This window comes from Belonocnema kinseyi, chromosome 7 (assembly GCF_010883055.1).
Source record: "Belonocnema kinseyi isolate 2016_QV_RU_SX_M_011 chromosome 7, B_treatae_v1, whole genome shotgun sequence".
Taxonomy (NCBI): Eukaryota; Metazoa; Arthropoda; class Insecta; order Hymenoptera; family Cynipidae; genus Belonocnema; species Belonocnema kinseyi.
Window position 1 is genome coordinate 7,509,892 of NC_046663.1, and position 19,600 is coordinate 7,529,491.

The following is a 19,600-nucleotide window of genomic DNA, read 5'->3' on the forward strand; positions in this document are numbered from 1 at the left end:
TATGAATCAAAATTCAATCATTAATAATAATTTCTTATTTTAATTAAACAGATAAATGTTGCTAAACAATTAAGAAATTGTTATTTTTTAATTCAAAATTTTAAAATTGAGTGGATTAAAGATTAAATATTTCATACTGAACGAATATTGGAATAAAATTTAAAATTTAATAAAAGCATTTATTTATGAATCTATTAGTTTTAATTTACTTTAAATTTTAATAAATTTTTAATTAATTTTAAGAATTTTACAAATGATAATTGTTTAATTGTTATGCATACATCAAAATTCAAGTTTAAATAATTCTTGAAGTTTTTTCAAAACTTTAAAAATATCTTTTGAAATTATTAGAATTTTTCCTGAATTTTGTTTTAAACGCCTAAAAATTTTTAAAAATGGTTTAAAATGTTTCAGATTCTTTTTTGAAAAGTTTGAACCCTTTCAAAATTCTTAAGAAGCTTCTATTTTTTTAGTCTCAAGTTTTAAATCGTTTTTTAATCCTTTTAAACCCTCTAAATATCTCTTAAACTTACTCAGGTTTTTCTTAATTATCATGGACCAATTATTATTTATGAATCAAAATTCCATTCATATATTTTCTAAAGGAAACAATTAAGTTTTAGATATTTTATTCATAATTGCTTGTTTTAATTAAACAGGCAAATATTGCTGACGAATAAAAAAATGGTTATTTTTTTATTTAAAAATTTCAAATGGAATGGGTTGAAAATTAAATATTGTATACTGAACGAATATAGGAATCAAATTTAAAATTGAATAAATTTTTTATTTATTTCAAGAATTTAAAAAGTAATAATTGTTCTATTGTTATGTATACATTAAAATTCAAGTTTTAAATAATTTTTGTTTTTTTTTTTTTAAATACTAAAAATATCTTTTAAAATGATTAGAATTTTTCCTCAATTTTGTTTTATGCACTTAAAAATTTAAAAATATTGGTTTAAAATGTTTCAGATTCTTTTTAGGCAATTTCGGAACCTTTCAAAATTCTTAAGAAGCTTCTGTTTTTTCAATATTCTCAAGTGTTAAATTATTTTTTAGTCTTTTTAAAATCTCTAAATATCTTTTAAACTTAATTAGCTTTTTCTTAAATTATTATAGTTAAATTGTTATTTATGAATCAAAATTCAATTCTTTCACACATGAAACAATTAAGTTGAAGATATTTGATTCATAATTGCTCATTTTAATTAAACAGACAAATATTGCTAAATAATAAGAAAATTGTTCTTTTTTTAATTTAAAAATTTCAAATTGAATGGTTTGAAAATTAAATATTTTTTACTGAACAAATATTGGAATAAAATTTAAAATTGAATAAAAAAAGATTTGTTTAACTACTAAGGCTTCTGAATGAAGACAGCTCAAATTTAATCGACCTATAGTCGATTAAAAACATAATGAAATAATTTATATTTATAGTTGATCAACTTACAAATTTGTTTATCAAAAATTTTCTATTCCAAACGCTTTTAATTTTTGTGTGACTGAAAAATCTCGAGAAATAAAACTGCCTTAAAATAAACTTTTCGAAATTGAAAATTTCCGAAATTACAAAGATACCGAAATACAAAAATCCTGAGTTGGAAAATTCCCGAATAATAAAATTCCCAGCCAGCTTATAATATTACCGAATTTGAAAATTCTGCAATACTTAAATGTCAACAGTTTATTCAAAGTAAAAAACAGACTGTTTTAGAGAAAAATCGTCTTCTTTTTTTTTTAAACAACTGTTTTTCGATAAAATTTTAGCGGTTGAAGTTTCTTCTCTTTGGTTAAAAATTTAACAATTTTTTTGATAACTTGTCTTTTATTCGTTTTGTTTTTTTTTTTTTTGTTAAAAGCTGATCTTTTTATTTTCAAAAATACATTCTTTGTTGAAAATTCGTCCTTTTTTATTGAATTCAACATCTTTTAATTTAAACAAATTTTTTGTTGAAATATCAACTATAATATTTTACGTTTTGGTTTGAAATAAACTATTTTCGTAAAAAATAGTTGTTTTTTTTTCATTAAAAATCGATTGACTGAAAATTTAACTTATCTATTTTTAGTTAAAAATTCGCCAATTTTAGTTTAAAAATAAACCATTTAGATAGAAATTTAAGTATTGTATTGAAAATGCATCTCTTTGAGCTGAAAATTAATCTTAATGCTCAACAATAAATGTTTTTAGCCGAACAATCATTTTTTGGTAGAAAATTTAACTAATTAAAAAAAATCTTTTTTCTTTTTTCGAAAATTGATGATTTAGAAAATTATTCTTACTGTTTTCAAATTTATTTAATTTTGTTTTAAATTTATTTCTTTCGTTAAAAATAAAAATACTTAATCAAATTTATTGACATTGTTAAAAATATTCTTCTTGGTGAAAAATTAATTTTTCAGTTGAAAATTCGATTTTTCAGTATAAAATTAATCTACTTATTTGAAAATTCATTTTTTTCAAAATTTATTATTTTAAGTTTAAAATTAAAATAATTTGTTCAAACCTTCTTTTTAGGTTCAATTTTTCGTTAAAAGTTCATTTTTGTTTTAGTCAAATTTATACTACTATATTGGAAAGTAATGATTTTGATTGAAGATTTATTACCTAAGTTGAAAAATCATCTGTTTCGCTGAAAATTAAACTATTCTACTGAAAAATTGACTTTTTTTGGTTGAAATCACTTTTTTTGACAAAACAATTAACTATTCCTTTTTTGATTGAAAGCTTTTCTTTTTTATTTAAAAATTCGGTTTTTTGTAAAGACTGAACTATATTGTTGATAATTCAATTCTTTTATCTAAAAATTTCACTCCTCCTTTTATGGTTGACATTTTTTTTTAGAAAATTAACAATTTAGTTGAAAATTCTTTGTCTTTTATTAGAAAATTTACCTTTTTTAATTAGAACTTTAAATATTTATTTGGGAATTCGTGTAATTTGTTGAAAAATGAACTGTTTCATTTTTGGTTGAAAGTGTATTTTTATGGGTTGAAAATTCTACTATTCGGTAACAAAACAGAAAATGTTATCTAAACACGTACCTTGAGTTTTTTCAGTAGACAATAATGTTACTCTTTTAATTTATGTTAAAAATGAAATATAAAGTTTCATTAATAATTTTTATAAACATGTATTTTTAATTTATAAAATTAAATTTTTCGCAGAACTCGGACCCGAAGAGAACACGCACTCTCGTGAGTGGTAAACTCCATTATTTATCGAATTTCGAAATTGCCGATAATAAATCATTTCCAAAATATAATTTCCGACATTATCAAATAATGAACGCAAGAAAATTGTCGTCTTATAAAATGTATGAATTTAAACAGTTAAAAAGTTGTTTAAAAAATAAATAAAAAATATGTTAATTAAATAACAGTATTTGATTTAATGATTTGTTATTTACTAATAATATTTAATTTCTTAGATTCACAAAATTCTTTGAGTCGACAATTTTACAGTTTCACATATTTTATAATGTCAGAAATTTTATTTCAGGAGTTTTTCTATTCGATTATATCATAAAATGTTAGGAATTTAAATTTTCGGGAAATTCAAATGGTCCGCAAATTTCTAATTTCGGGAATTTTATTTTCGATATTTTTCTGTCGTCCGAAATCGAATTTATTTCAAATTTCATGTGATGTGAAATTTGAAATACTTCAAGTGATTGAATAGATTTTTTTCTAAGGCCTCCAGTCCATGCAACAGAAAAGCCGGATCTTGGAATAACCGGAATGAGGCGTTGACCAATCAAAAACGTTCCGCAGTAAAAGTTGTCAAACACACGAAACGGAATGACCGGCTGAGTTCAACTCAGTTCGGCGTGAGAATGACACTATTTCCGCGGAACGCTTCTGATTGGTCAACGCCTCATTCCGACCATCCCGAGATCCGGCCGTTCAGATGCATGGACTGGATGCCTAAAAGTTTGTCAAATTCCAGTGACCACACTGTTAAATTACCATTTTCTTCAGTTTGGATTTTTTTGAATTTTTAGCGTTGGTATTTAAAATCTTTCACATTGGAAAGCCTTTCAATTCTTATTTAAACCAGCAAATACAAAATGCAAATTTCATAGCAAGACATTGATTAAAAAATTAATAATTTTAAAATAATTTTTGAACTTTTTACTTGAGATCCACCAAACAGAGCAATCCAGAGGTTTCCATCAGAATCTATCGTCATTCCATCAGGAACTCCCGGAAGATTATTTTGCACAACGTCGAAGACTATTCTCTTGTTGCCTGAAAAATGTAATTTTATCGAAATAATTTATTTGAAAGGTATTTTTCTGTAGGTACATTTTTAATAATTATTTAGAAATTCTTACTAATAGTCCCATCGAATTTATTGTAGTCGAAAGCAGCAATTTGTCTGGTTGGTGTATCAATATAATAAAGTGTATCATCATCGCTATTCCACGCCAAACCATTACTGATTGTAACAGGTTTGATTTGAGTTCTTAAAACTAGATCTTTGTCGAGGCTATAAAAGGCAGCTTCATTGGGTTGAGGTTCCCCATTGATTTCAGTGATTGTTCCTTAGATTAAAAAGAAAAAGGAAAATTTGTTTTATTTGCTAAATATTTTGATTTAAAACTATTTTGTTTTTCAATAACTGGTTATACACCAAACTCTCGCTTTCAGTCACCCTGTTCTCAGCCTTCCCAGAACTGCTGGATCACGCAGTTTCTCATGGGAGTAAGGCGAGAGCGGTTGCGACATTGTATATATAAATATATGTTCCAATTAGAAACGAGTCAGGCGGCCCTCACTGTTTACGCTTTTGTTCCCCTTAAATAAGTCCAAGGCCATTTGAAGGCAACCACCGACACTTGACTGAAAGCGAGAGTTTAGTGTAATTTAATTTCATATGAATTACCTGCCCAGAATCTTCCAGAGGAGTCGGCCTTGCCATCATTGAACCTGGTTTCTGGTCGGAATTTTTCGGCAGTCGCTATTTTACGAATTGGAGGACTGTTGGTATCACATTCTCCATCCCAAGTGACCAAAAGAATATCTACACCTGATCCTACTACAAAAGTATTTGGAGTATCTTCTACTGGAACTACCACTCCCACAGGTCCATTTGCTGAAATTATTTTTAAGATTTAATTTTTTACTGAGCAAATAAATATCCAAGAAATTATTCAAGTTTTAATTTCAAATGCAGTGAACCCTGGATATAGTGCACCTAGAGTTAGTTCTTCCGAGAATTGACGCCACGCCGCGTGGATGGGTGAGCGCAGCTGCGTGGAAATGCGCGGTGCTCACTCAAGCGTAACGAAACAGAGAGAGAAACAGGAGAAAAACAAAATAGTTCGGATTTATGATTATATTATCCATATTTTAGTCAGTGGTGTAGTCAAGGCCTGGAGGGTAGGGTGGTCCAAAAATGAATGGCAAATTTTTTTGCATGCTAGAGGGCAACGATCCCCCCAATTTTATTTCAAATCCGAAAAAAGAAATTTCGTAACTTTTTATTTTTTTTTTTTCCTTTTAACAGGTGCTGGTTTTGACTTGAAGTTTCCCATGTAAAATGCATGGGGAAGAATCACTTTTTTCAGTTTTGAGAATAATTTTTTTGGGTTTGAAAAAATTACAATTCTTCATGAAATCCACAATTAATGGTCTAGTGCAATATTTATTATTATTGCTTAATTAATTTCCAATTCTTCAAACAAATGAAATTTTTTTTAATAATTTTTTTTCTCGAAAATTCGCTTTTTCTCCTAAAAATGATTACCATTAGTCTAGTGGAATATCAATTAACATCGGTTTATTCATTTTGAATTGTTTAAGCAAATTGAATTTGTTAAACTATTTTTTTATTAAAAATAAGTAATATTTTTTAGTGGAAGGTTCGATAACATTCTTTGATTAATTTTTTTTATAGAAATTATTATTACAAAAAAAAATTTTTAACAAATTGAATTTGTTTACATAATTAGAAATTAGTGTACCAATATTGATAAACATTTCACTAGACCAATAGTAATAATTTTTAGGGAAAACACAACGTATTTAAAAGAAATTAATTAAACAAATTCCATTTGTTTAATCAATTGAAAATTATTGAGCCAATGTTATCAAAAATACCTAGAAAACTGAAAGAAACTATCCAAAAAAGATGTCCATTTGCCACCATGAAGATTAATTTTGTACCAAAAAAGACAAATTTTCGACAAAATATATAAATTTTCAACTAAATTATTTAATTTTCAACTAAATTATTTAATTTTCAAGCCAAAAAGATTAATTATCTTTCAAAAAACTTACATTCTTAAAATAAACGTTCATTTTGAGGCCACGTGGCGAGTGCGTCACGTGAACAGATTCCTACCTTATCGACGCTGTTTTATTTCAGAACTTATTTTCACACGAAGCTCCAGATCGAGTTGAAAATTTGGAATAATAAATAAGAATCATTACGGAAGGTGGGTCTGGTCAGAAATTTTAATAATTACGAACAAAAATAACAAAATAAGTATTTAGTATTTGCAAAATTTTTTTTTGCATAATTATACAAATTTAGGACCAGACCCACCTTTCTTAGTGCTTCTTATTTATTATCCGACATTTTCAATTCGATGTGGCGCTTCCTGTGAAAATAAATTGAAAAATAAAAAAAAAACTGTCGGTAAGAAAGGAATCTGGTCACCTCATAAAAATGAATTTTTTTCAAAGTAGTTTATCTGTAAGCCAAATAATCGAATTTTCAAACAAAAAAGATTATTTCTTAACGAAGCATGTAACATTTTACACTTCAACCAAACAATTTCATTTTTAAACAAAAAAATAAATTTTGATCAAAGAAAATGCACTTTCTGCTGAGAAAGACGAATTTTCAATAAAATACATGAATTTTCAAGCAAAAAGTTGAAACTTTAACGAAAAAAGGTACATTTTTCACCAAATAGTTAAATTTTTTATTGAAAAATAAAAATTTGTAACCAAAAAATGGATTGGTTTAATTTTCAGATAAAGATAATAATTTTTAACAAAAAACTCAATTTTTAAAAAAATTTAATTTTCGAACGAAAAGATAAAAGTCTGACCAAGAAGATTAATGTTCTACCAAGAAAGACGAATTTTGAACAAAATATATGAATTTTCATAAAATTATTCAATTTTCAAGCCGAAAAGATGAATTATCTATAAAAAGCTTGAATTCTTAAAATAAAAGTTTATTTTAAAGCAAATAGTTTTATTTTCAATTATAATTATGAATACTAAATAAAAAAGTTAATTTTTTTACAAACTTAGTTTGTCTTAAGTCAAATAATCGAATTTTCAAATAAAACAAATGAATTTTCAACGAAGCATGTAACAGTATATTTCAACGAAACAATTGCATTTTTAACCAAAAAGAATAAATTTTCAACAAATAAAATTAACTTCAGACAAGGAAAGCCGAATTTTGAACAAAATAGAAGAATTTTCAAACAAAAAGTTTCAGTCACAAAGAAAAATATAATTATTTAACCAAATAGTTTTATTTTGAATGGCAAAATATAAATGTTGAAAAACAATGGAATATTTTAATTGTAAGTCTAAAAAAAATATTTTCAACCTAACATGAAACGAGTTTTCATCAAAATAGTTTAATTCTTATAAAATTAGTTCTATAATTTTCAATCACAGAGATGAAATTGTAACTGAAAAGTTAATTTTATTAATTTTTTTAGTATTCTACTTTCCAAATTGACAAAAATCTTTAATCCTTTAAATATTTTTTGTAAACAAATACATACTCTGACTGTTTTGATTTTTTTTAAATGGTTACATTGATCATTGAAACGTTAGATATACTTAGTAACAATTTTAATAGCAATGATAATTTAAATTTGATATTCACAAATAGAAAAAATTGCAATATTTTAATCCGCAACATTAAAAATTGAATAATTTGTTATTAAAGCTCCATAAATAGAAATCTTTTAATAAATAATTTTAATTATTTCAAAATTAATAATTTCGTATTTAAATTACACAATCTGAAATTCAAAGCCGAAATTCTTGAGTAATTTTAGGTCAAAATTTCAAACCAAATAGATAAATTTTTTCGTAGGCAGTTGAATTTTCAACCTCAAGAAAATAATAATAAAAAACATTTGCATTTTCAAACAAATTGTTGAATTTTCAACCCAAAAGGACGAATTTTTTAATTGACAGTTAAAACAATTTTCTATAAAAGAGACGAATTTTGAACAAAGTATATTAATTTGTAACCAAACATTTCAATTTTCTACTAAAAAAAATATATTTTTAACCAAATAACTGAATTTTCTACAAAAAAAGATAAAATTCTAACCAACAACTTTATATACGAATTATCAATTAAAAAAATTAATGTTCAGCCAAAAATAAAGGCGAATTTTCAATAAAAGAGTTAAATTTTCAAACAAAAATTAATTTTCTGCGAAAAAAGAAGAATTTGTAACCTGAATTTTTATCCAAAAAATATAAATTTTTAAACAAAAATTTAATAAATTAATTAATCTTTAAAGAAAGAGATGAAATTTCAACTAAAAAATTAACTGTTGACAAAGTAGTTCAATTTTTGTTTAAAAAGTTATATTTCAACAATGTAGTTCCATTTTCAACAAAATAATTAAATTTTCAACTAAATAATAGACTTCATAAACAGACGAGATGAATCAGAACCGAAATATAAAAATGATGAAAATCCAATAAAAAAAACCAACTTTCACCCCAAAATTTAGTTGAATTTTCTTATTATAAATAATTTCGAAATGTTATCTAAGTTCATAACGTTATTTCCACTTATTCCTGCCCCCCCGCCCCCACTCTTTGCACGTGGAAGTGCCATCGAATTCGCATCCGCTCTCTCTGAATAGTGCCGGTCTTCAGTTTTCCTTTTTTCCCCGCAAGTACGATGTGTATATGTTTGGATTTATTGTCGATTTTTTGTCGACAAAAAAGATTTGGTTTGGTACTAGCATTGATTTGGTATCAAGAATGAGGTGAAAGGGCACTGTTCAGAGCGGCATTATTAAGAGAGAGAGAGAGAGAGAGAGCGGGCCTATTTCAAATTAAAACAAATGTATATTACTTTGATAATTAGGCAATTTAAATAAGAAAAACGTTTAATAAGCATGGATAATGCGTTTCTTATGGAAGTAGTAAATAAAAAATACCTATATAAGCACAGTAAACTTTTGTATCTTGAGGATTGTAGCTACAAATTTTATTGGCCCAGATGTCGACGAAGAAGAGTTTTTGGGTAATTGGATCCCAGTGAGGTCCTTCCGTTAATCCTGACTTTTCCACCAATCTCTTGATTTGCACAGAGGAGCCATTTTCATATGTTGCACCAATCGAATTTCTTTCAAAAAATGCAAATAACATTTTTATTTATCTATATTTTTACAATTCTGATTTACTTAAAATGAATCTGTTATATCATCAGCGAATGGTACTTTACCGACCGTAGATAACCCTCCACAGCCATGGAGTCAGAAAATTCAAAATATCGATCAAGTTAAGAATCTTCAATAACAGAAAATGCTTAACAGGGAAAGTTAATCCGGGTATTATTGAATTTTTAAACTAAAAAAGGGTATATTTTAACCAAAACTGGAATATTTAAACTTTTAATTAAAAAAAAAGGTTTTAATTATAAAAAAAAATAATTTTCTATCAAATAATTGGTTTTTGTACTTAATTATTGAATTTCGAAGACAAAATGATGAATTTTCTATACAAACAAGTTGAATTATTAAATAAGAAATATGAAACTTTGATAAAAATGTTCGTTTTATACCAAAAAAGACGAATTTTTAACAGAATACAATAACTCCTAAACCAAAAGTTAAATTTTTAACTGAACTAGATTAAATTTCAACAAAGAAGCTAATTTTTAACAAAATAGTTCAAATTTAACAAAAAGTTAAATTTTTCTTTAGAAAATAACCATTTTAAACTGAAAATGGAATAGGTAAATTTTCAATTAACAAAGTAATTTTTCAACAATAACATTAACAAAAATTTTCACAAAACAGTTTAATTCGCAACCAAAGAGATGCATTTTTTAATAAAATTTTTAATTGTTAAACAAAAAATGCATTTTTGAGAAAGTAGTTTTTAAAACTTGGTATAACGTATTTTTAACTAAATTCAAGAATTCCGAACCAACAAGTTGAATTTGTAACTGCAAAAAGGTAAATTTTTAAATAAAATTATTAATTTAGTACAAAAAAGTCGGATTTATAATCAAATTCACGAGTTCTTGGCCAAAAAGTTAAAGTTTTAACTAAAATAGATACATTTTTTAATAAAAAGATTAGTTTTCTACCGAAAAAAAAAAAACAATTTTTAACCCAGTTAAAGAATTCACAACCCAAGAATTGAATTTTTAACTAAAAAAGATGACTTTTTCAATAAAAAGATTGAATTTACTAGCAAAAAAGATGAATTTTAAACAATATTCGAGAATAATTCTTCAATTTTGTTCAAAATTCGTCTTCTTAGTAGTAAATTAATCTTTTTGTTCAAAAATTCTTCTTTTCTGGTTGAAAATTCAACTTTTTAGCTAAGAATTATTCTCAATTTTCAACTAAAAAAGATGAACTTTTAAACAAAAATTAATTTTCTACCGAAAAAACAACAAACACATTTCAAACAAAAATATTAATTTCAAAACCAAAAAAACGAAATTAAAAAGAAATTCCTTGAGTTCTCAAACTAAAAATTAATGTTTAAAGTAAAAAAGATAAATTTTTTAATAAAAAGATTAATTTTCTACAGAAAAAAGACGAATTTTTAAAAAAAATTTTAAGAATTCTCAACGAAAAAGTTCAATTTACAAAAAAAAAAAGATGCACTTTTAGACGAAAAGATTAATTTAATGCTAAAAAAGACGAATTGTCAATATAATTCAAGGATCCTTAACGAAAAAGTTAAATTTTTAAAAAAGAAAAAAAATGGTTTCGTTTTTAAGAAGGTAGTCCAACTTTAAAACCTAGTTGTTAAAATTTCAACCAAAAAGATGAATTAAAAAGAAAAAAACAATTTACAGCCAAAAAAGACGAATTTTAAACAAAAACTCGAGAATAATTTTTGATAAAAAACCAATTATTTTTTAATATTCAAGAATTCTCAACCAAAAAGTTGACTTTTTATCTAAAAAAGATGCATTTTTTAACAAAATTATTCATTTTCTACAAAAAAACGTATTTTAAAAAAATTTTTAATTGCGAATGAAAAAGTTGAATTTTCAACTAAAAAAAAAAAATAATTTTTAAACAAAAAGATTAATATGCTGCAAAAAAATAAGAATTTTTATATAAAATACAAAATTTCTCAAACAAAAAGTGGGATTTTTAAGTAAGATAGAATTTTTTTTAATTTTTAAGAAAGTAGTTCAACTTTAAGACCCAATCCTTAAATTTTTAAGCAAACATAACAATCAAGGATAACATTAATAACAATGATAACATTAATAACATTCAAGGATCCTCGACGAAAAAGTTAAATTTTTAAGAAAGGAAAAAAATGGTTTCGTTTTTAAGAAGGTAGTTTAAATTTAAAACCTAGTTGTTAAAATTTCAACAAAAAAGATGAATTTAAAAAAAAAAGAAAAATTTCCCGCCAAAAAAGACGAATTTTAAACAAAATTCGATAATAATTCTTGAATTTTTAACTAAAAAAGATGAATTTTTAGACAAAAAGATTAATTTACTACCAAAAACGACAAATTTTTTTTTTAATTCGAAAACTCTAAATTTTTAACTAAAAAATATGAATTTTTATAAAAAATTATTATGTTAGTATCAAAAAACCATATTTTTAACAAAGTTTAAGAATTTTCAACCAAAAACTTGAACTTTGAACCAAAAAAATTAATTTTGTACCAAAAAAAATTTTTGATATTCAAGAATTCTCAGCCAAAAAGTAGAATATTTAACTAAAAAAGATGAATTTCGAAACAAAAAGATTAATTCAATACCATAAAAGACGAATTTTTAATCAAATTTTAGAATTCCGAACGATAAAGTTAAATTTTCCATATTAAAAAAAAAGCATTTTTAAACAGAGATTAATTTGCTGCCAAAAAAGACGAATTTTTAGAAAATTCAAGAACAAAAAAATTATAAGTTACAACTAAAGAAGATGAATTTTTGAACAAAAATATTAATTTTCTACCAAAATAGACGAATTTTCCCAACCAAAAAGTTGAATTTGTAACTAAAAAAGATGAATTCTTAAACAAAATTATTAATTTTCTTCCAGCTCCTGTTTTAAAAAAAAAACAAGAATCCAACGACCAAATTTGGACCACAACGAACAAACAAACAAAAATCCTATTATAATCTGAAAAAAATTATTTTCGGACAAAAATAAAAAAGAAGAAAGAAAAATGAGAAGGCAGTCAACCACATCCCCTTCTTTCTTTTTTTCGTCTTTTTTATCTTTATTATCATCAAATTACAATAAAATAACATTCAAAATAAAAATAAGAAAATAAAAATAAAATTGAATTACCCTAACTGTAATAAAATTTGACTTTGCAGCAATTTGATTGCTGGACGTTAAATAGGATTTTTAATTTGGATTTTAATCTAATTTAAATTTCTTAAACCTTGATTAATTTTCTACCGAAACTACGTATTTTCAGCCAAATTCAAGAATTCTTAACCAAAAAGTTGAATTTAAAAGAAAAAATAAATTCTTAAACAAAAAGATTAATTTGCCACCGAAAAAGACGAATTTCTAATTAAATTCAAGGATCCTAAACTAAAAAGTTTAAGTTTTTGAAAAAAAGACAAAAATTGTTTAATTTTTGAGAAAGTTATTTCAACTTTAAAACCCAGTTGTTAAATTTTTATCCGAAAAGGTAAATTTTTTAATAAAAAGATTAATTTTCTATTGAAAAAACGAATTTTTCACAAAAGTCAAGAATTCTCAACCAACAAGTTGAATTTTAAACAAAACAAAAATAAATTCTTAAACAAAAAGATTAATTTACTGCCAAAAAATACGAATTTTCAATATAATTCAAGGCTCCTCAACTAAAAACTTGAATTTATAGGAAAGAATTCTTTCATTATTTCAACTTTAAAACCTAGTTATTAAATTTGTAACCAAAAAGGTGAACAATAATCAAATGTTATTGATTCATAGCAAAAAGTCATTGTTAGATAAGTGGCTATTCATTCTGTCAAAAAAAAACGATATTTTATTCATAATTACCTAAAATGATAGAAAGTTATTTAAACAATTGTTGTTTACAATAATAAATTGTTTACTTTTCTCAAAATGTTTTTAAAAATTTAGAAGTTTGTTATTTACAATTAACTGCATCGAAAAACTCAAAGTTGCACCTCCAAAAATAGCCAAATAGTGCATTTGTTAATTAAGTTAATTTAAACAATTATTCATTTTTATTTGGTGGCCAAATATTTTACTAAGGTTTATTTCCATGTAATATCTGATTGATTCCATAAAGAAAACTTTATTCCTTCCATCAAAAATACCTGATATGGATATTTGTTTATAAAAATTGCTTTAAAGTGACAAATTATATATTAAATTTTATTAATTCAAGCCAACATCTCTTTTTTTCTATAAATTGTTCAAAATTTAGTGCGATTGAAGTAACGAATCCTCACCAATCCCCAAGAAACTATTTTCGTTCACTTATCTGTTTATAACAAATTCAATAAATTTTTTAACATTTGCATTGCTATTTTGGAGACCTTTTTTGATAGTTGCTTTCAGTTTTTCAGGAATTTTTTATTGAATCAAAGCGTTTTTTTAAACCTGTATACTTCAAAATTCCAACGTTTTTTCATTCTTGGTAATACATCAACAAATAAAATTAAAAAGTTATTTTCAGAACAAGTGTTGAAATGTGCCTAATTGAATAGTTAAACTTTTAATTGAAAAAATAATAATTATTAGGAATTATAAAAAAAAGTAATTTTCTACCAAATAGTAGATTCTTTTAACTAAATTATTAAACTTTCAAGGCAAAATGACAAATTTTTTTTACAAAAAATTTGAATTATAAAATCAAAAATATGAAATTTTCATTAAAAAAAGTTAATTCTATAACAAAGAAGAAGAATTCCTAACGAAATACAAGTACCATCAACTTAAAAGTTGAATTTTCAACTAAACTGGATTAATTGTAAAAAAAAAGAATTTTAACAAAAAGGTGAATTTTTATTTTAAAAAATAACCATTTTCAGCTAAAACTAGATTATCTAAATTTTCAATTATCAAACTAATTTTTTCAACTTCAACAACAAAAATGTCCTCAAAGCAGTTTAATTCCGAACCAAAGAGATTAATTTTTACTAAAATTTTGAATCTTCAAACAAACAATGCATTTTTGAGAAAGTATTTTAACTATAAAACTTACTTATTAAATTTTTTAACAAAAAATGAATATTTGAACAAAAATAATCATTTTCCTCTGAAAAAAAAACGATTTTTAAAAAGATTCAAGAATTCTCAACCAAAAAGTTTAATTTTTAAGAAATAAAAACTTAAACTTTAAAAGATATTTATCATATTTTTAACCAAAAAGATGAATTTAAAAACAAAAAGAGTAATTTACTACCAAAAAATAATAATTTTTAACAAAATTCGAGAAATGCGAGCCAAAAAGTTGAATTTTTAACTAAAAAAGAATAATTTGTTAATGATAGGTTAATTCACTACTAAAAAAGACGAATTTTCAATGGAATTCAAGAATCCTCGACCAAAAAGTTGCATTTTTAATAAAGAAAGAAAAAAACTTTTTTAATTTTTAAGAAAGTAGTTGAACTTTAAAATCTAGTTGGTAAATTCTTAACCAAAAGGTAAATTTTTAAACAAAATGATTCATTTTCTACAAAAAAAACATATTTAAAAAAAAAAGTTTTAATTCCGAAAGAAAAAGGAAAATTTCCCACTGAAGAAAACAAATTTCTAAACAAAAAGGTTAATTTACTGCCAAAAAATACGTATTTTTAAGAAAATTCAATAGTTATCACTCAAAAAGTTGAAGTTTCAACTGAAGAGATGAATTTTTAAACAAAAAGATTAATTTACTACAAAGAAAGACGAATTTTTATATAAAATTTAAGATTTCTCAACCAAAAAGTGATTCACCAAATATGATTCATTTTCTACAAAAAAACGTATTTTTTAACAAAAAATTTAATCCGAATCAAAAAGTTGAATTTTCAACTAAAAAAAAAGAATTTTCAAACAAAAAGATTAATTTCCTACCGAAAAAAAAGAACTTTTACAAAAATTCAAGAATTCTCAACCAAAATGTTGAAGTTTCAACTAAAAAAGATAGATTTTTAATTAAATAGAATAATTTGCTACCAAAAAAGACGAATTTTCAATATAATTCAAAAATATAAAATTCAAGATTTCTCAACCAAAAAGTGTAATTTTTAAGAATGAAAGAAAATTTTTCTTTTTAATTTTTAGGAAATTCATTCAACTTTAAAATCTTGTTGATAAATTTTGAACCAAAAGAGTGAATTTTTAAACAAAATTATTCATTTTCTACAAAAAAACGTATTTGAAAAAATTTTCAATCCGAATCAAAAAGTTGAATGTTCAAATAAAAAAAAGGAATTTTTAAAAAAAGGGTTAATTTACAGCAAAAAAGACGATTTTTTAAGAAAATGCAATAACTCTCAATCAAAAAATTGAAGTTTGAACAAAAAAAGAGAATTTTCGAACAAAAAGATTAATTTACTACCAAGAAAGACAAATTTTTATATGAAATTTAAGATTTCTAAAACAAAAAATTAAAGTTTCAATTTTGCAAAAAAGATGTCAAATAGCAATGCAAATGTTGAAAAATGTATTGAATTAGTTATAAACAAATAAGTGAATGAAAATGGTTTTTTTGGCACTGGCGGCGATTTGTTACTTGATTGACACCTAATTTGAACAATTTATGGACAAAAAGAGTTTCTTAGTTGAATTAATAAAAGTTTATGAATAATTTGTTGCTTTAAAAGCAATTATTATAAACAAAGTTCCCTATCATATATTTTTGATGAAATAAATTAAGTTTCCTCTATGAAATCGATCAGATATTACTTGGAAATAAAAACTAAGTATAATATTTGACTACCAAATAAAAATTGATAATTTATTAAGTTACCTTAATTAACAAATACACTATTTGGCTATTTTTGGAGGTACTAACTTGATTTTTTCGATGCATTTAACTGTAAATAACTCATTTATAAATTGTTAAGAACATTTTTATGACAGAAAATAATTTATTATTGTGAAAAAAAATGTTTAAATAAATGTTTATTATTTCATGTATTTATAAACAAAATACCGTTATTCCGTGGAATTAACAGCCAGTTATTTCAGAATGATTTTTCACCATGAATTGATAACATTTGATAATTGTTTAATGTAAAATCATGTTAAATAAAACAAGAATCCAACGACCAAATTTGGACCACAAAGAATAAACAAAAACCAAAAATCCTATTGTAATCTGAAAGAAACAACAAATAAAATTTTCGAACAAAAATACAAAAATTAACCAAAATTAATTAGCCAAAACATTATTTGGCTATTTTTTAGCATTTAAACTGTTTTGTGTGTAATCAACTGTTAATAACACATTTTTTAACTTTTTTTTAATAGTTTGATAACGATTCGCTAGTTTTATTAACAATTTAATCACCGTAGCCATACACGGTACATAATTATTTGTTTAAACAATTGTTGTTTACAATAAGAAATTTTTTACCACTTGTTGTCTAAATAATTTATTATTATTGTTAATAATATTCACTTATAAAAATGCTACAAAATTCCAGTGAAAAAAAAATCATTTTAGTCCAATTTTCAATGACTATAAGTTACGTAATTAATTAGAGTCAAGAAAATTAATTGTATAGACAATTTATTATTATTATTATTAATATTATATTTGAATAATGCTAGAAAGTTTCAATTTTTTCTGAAATTTCTGACTTTTTGTCCAATTTTCAGTAGGAGTGATCTACAAAAGAATTCAAATTAACAAAAATAATTGTTTAAACAATTTATTACCATTGATAATAATATTTTCCTCGCTCAATTCGTAGAATTTTGCAGTTTTTTCTGAAATTTGCAACTGTGGGACATGATAATTGATTAAAGTTAACAAAAAAGTTTCTTAAACAATTTATTATTGTTTATAAATGTCTTTTCTTAGATAAGTTCTAGAAAGTTGTGTTTTTTTATAAAATCTTGAAATTTGTTTCGCCTGCGTAGTTATTAACAATTAATAAATAAACATTAGAGAAAACTAAATTTTAAATAATCTCTTTCTTTTTTGTGAATATATTATTCTGAAATAATACAGATATTTAAAATGTGCTTCAAATTTTCTACACAAAACAAATTAAACTTATCTAAGAAAAGATAGTTTTAAAAATAGACAAACAGTTTTAAAATTCAGAAAAAACAGCAACATTCTACCAATAAGCAAAGAGAATATTATTAACTATGATGATAAATTGTTTTTAACAATTATTTTTATCAAATTGAATTCATCATTACCTAACTTTATTTAAAAATTGGACAAAAATCCAGATATTTCAGAAAAAACCGCATCTTTCTTGCATTATTCAAATATAATGTTATTAATAATAATAATAATAATAATAATTTGTTTGAACAATTAATTTTCTTGACTACAATTAATTACATAACTTATCTTAATTCAAAATTTGACTAAGAGTGAATTTTTTTGAATCTGCAATGTTGTAAAATGCTTCTAAAATAATATTATTAACAATAATAACAAATTTTTTAAACAATTACTTTTGTTAACATTGGTGAACTATCACTTCCCTCTAATTGCAAATTGGACAAAAAATGGAAAATTAAAAAAAAAACCATGTCTTTCTAACTCCATTTTTTGAGAAAATGACTAAAAACAATAATAAATTGTTTAAACAATTTATGTACGCCAAAAACTCCCAAAACCCATTTTTTCACTTATTTCAAAACAAAAAAATGCATTAATTTTTGTGTGGATTGGAACAAATTTCTGGGTTGTCCCCATAAAAATTCGAAAAATTTTTTTGGACCACCATACTGTTATACCTACAATATAGTAATGCATCAAATTAAATTCCAATACCTTACAATTTAAAAATTTGGAGTCCCAAAACTTTCCAAAATTTTTAAATATAATTAAATTGAAAAAAAAATCAGAAAATGTGAAAATTGGCTTCCATAATGCTTCTACAAATAACACGAATCGTACGTATTTGTTTACAAACACAATTTCATTTCTCAGATATAGATTGATGATAAGATAACAAATTTTATAACTGTGCAGTAACTTGCATTAAAAATTGTACAAATTGTTTAAACGATTTTTCTGAATCGTGTTACTACAAAAATACTTTATTTAAATGATAAAAATATTATTAATTTAAAAACTAAAAGCACCTCTTATTCCATTAGTTTTAATAATAATCTAAACCCTAAATTTAATTTATTTCTCAATATTTGGCAAAAAAATATATTAAAATAATTAACGAGAAGAACAATAGAAAAATTCTCTTTCGATTATTATTAATTATTTATTGTTTTTGTTCCAAAAAATAAATGTGTTTTTCAGAAAAACTGTTTTGACTTACCTGAATGTTGTTAACAAATAGACGAAACTGAAGATATAAATTCCGAAGATTTTCATATTGCTGGTTACCAACGAGGCGAACGCGAACCAGCACACTGTGAATTCGTATTCGAGTCGAGCAGATCAGTGTACGATGGAAAAAACGAAGAGTGGGGGATCAACCGGCTGAGGCAAGTTACCATTCTCAGCCATCCTACTTTCATTTTTGAAAATTAAAAAATAGTCTGCATTATTATTTGTTAAAAACATATCAAAATAATATTTTGTATTTCTCATTTCTGGCTTATTATTTATTTATTTTTCTTTTATTTAGCAGGGTTGTTATTTGTTGTTATTTAATATATCCAGTTGGGGGGGGGGGGTACGCTATAGTCACAACGTGTTACATAGGATAGAATTTTCGATCCAAAAAAGCAACTAACAAATTAGTACTATTTTCAAGAAAATAATTAAACAACCAACAAAATAATTGCATTTTTTATTAAATAGCTAAATTTTCAATCAAGAAAATTGATTTTCTACTAAAAGACGAATTATCAAAAAAATACATGGATTTCCAACAAGGAAGATTAATTTTTTGCCCAAGTAAATTTTTAACAAGATTTTTAACAACAAAAAAAACATAAATTTACAACCAATTAGTTAAATATATAAATAAATTATTCAATTTCCTACAAACATAGCTACATTTTTTACTAAATATCTGAAAATCTGAATTTTCGTCAGAGGAAATTAATTTTTCACCAACAGACAAATTTTAAATAAAATGCATGAATTTTCATTTAAATAGCTTATTTTCCATTTAAAAAGCTACGTTTTCCACCAGCTGAACTTCACCGAAAAAGGCGCATTTTTTAGCGAATTTTGTGTGAAATGTAAAAAATTTTCCAGCACAAAAAATATATTTTCTAACATAAATTGAATCGTTAAATTTGTAGTTTAAACAGCAAA

At 24.0% G+C, this 19,600-nt stretch overlaps 1 protein-coding gene across 1 annotated transcript in view; it reads right to left on the reverse strand.

The window, feature by feature from the left end:
• The window catches only part of LOC117177353 (regucalcin-like), a 20,854-nt gene extending 2,093 nt beyond the window's left edge, over nucleotides 1-18,761 (reverse strand). The window contains exons 1-5 of the mRNA XM_033367983.1: nucleotides 18,651-18,761; nucleotides 9,174-9,361; nucleotides 4,895-5,104; nucleotides 4,344-4,553; nucleotides 4,145-4,257 (exon numbers count right to left, since the gene is read on the reverse strand). Of these exons, the coding sequence (XP_033223874.1) occupies nucleotides 4,145-4,257; nucleotides 4,344-4,553; nucleotides 4,895-5,104; nucleotides 9,174-9,361; nucleotides 18,651-18,706 (777 nt within the window). The 5' untranslated portion in view covers nucleotides 18,707-18,761. The remainder of the gene's footprint in view (nucleotides 1-4,144; nucleotides 4,258-4,343; nucleotides 4,554-4,894; nucleotides 5,105-9,173; nucleotides 9,362-18,650) is intronic.
• Between the last annotated feature and the right edge of the window lie 839 nt (nucleotides 18,762-19,600).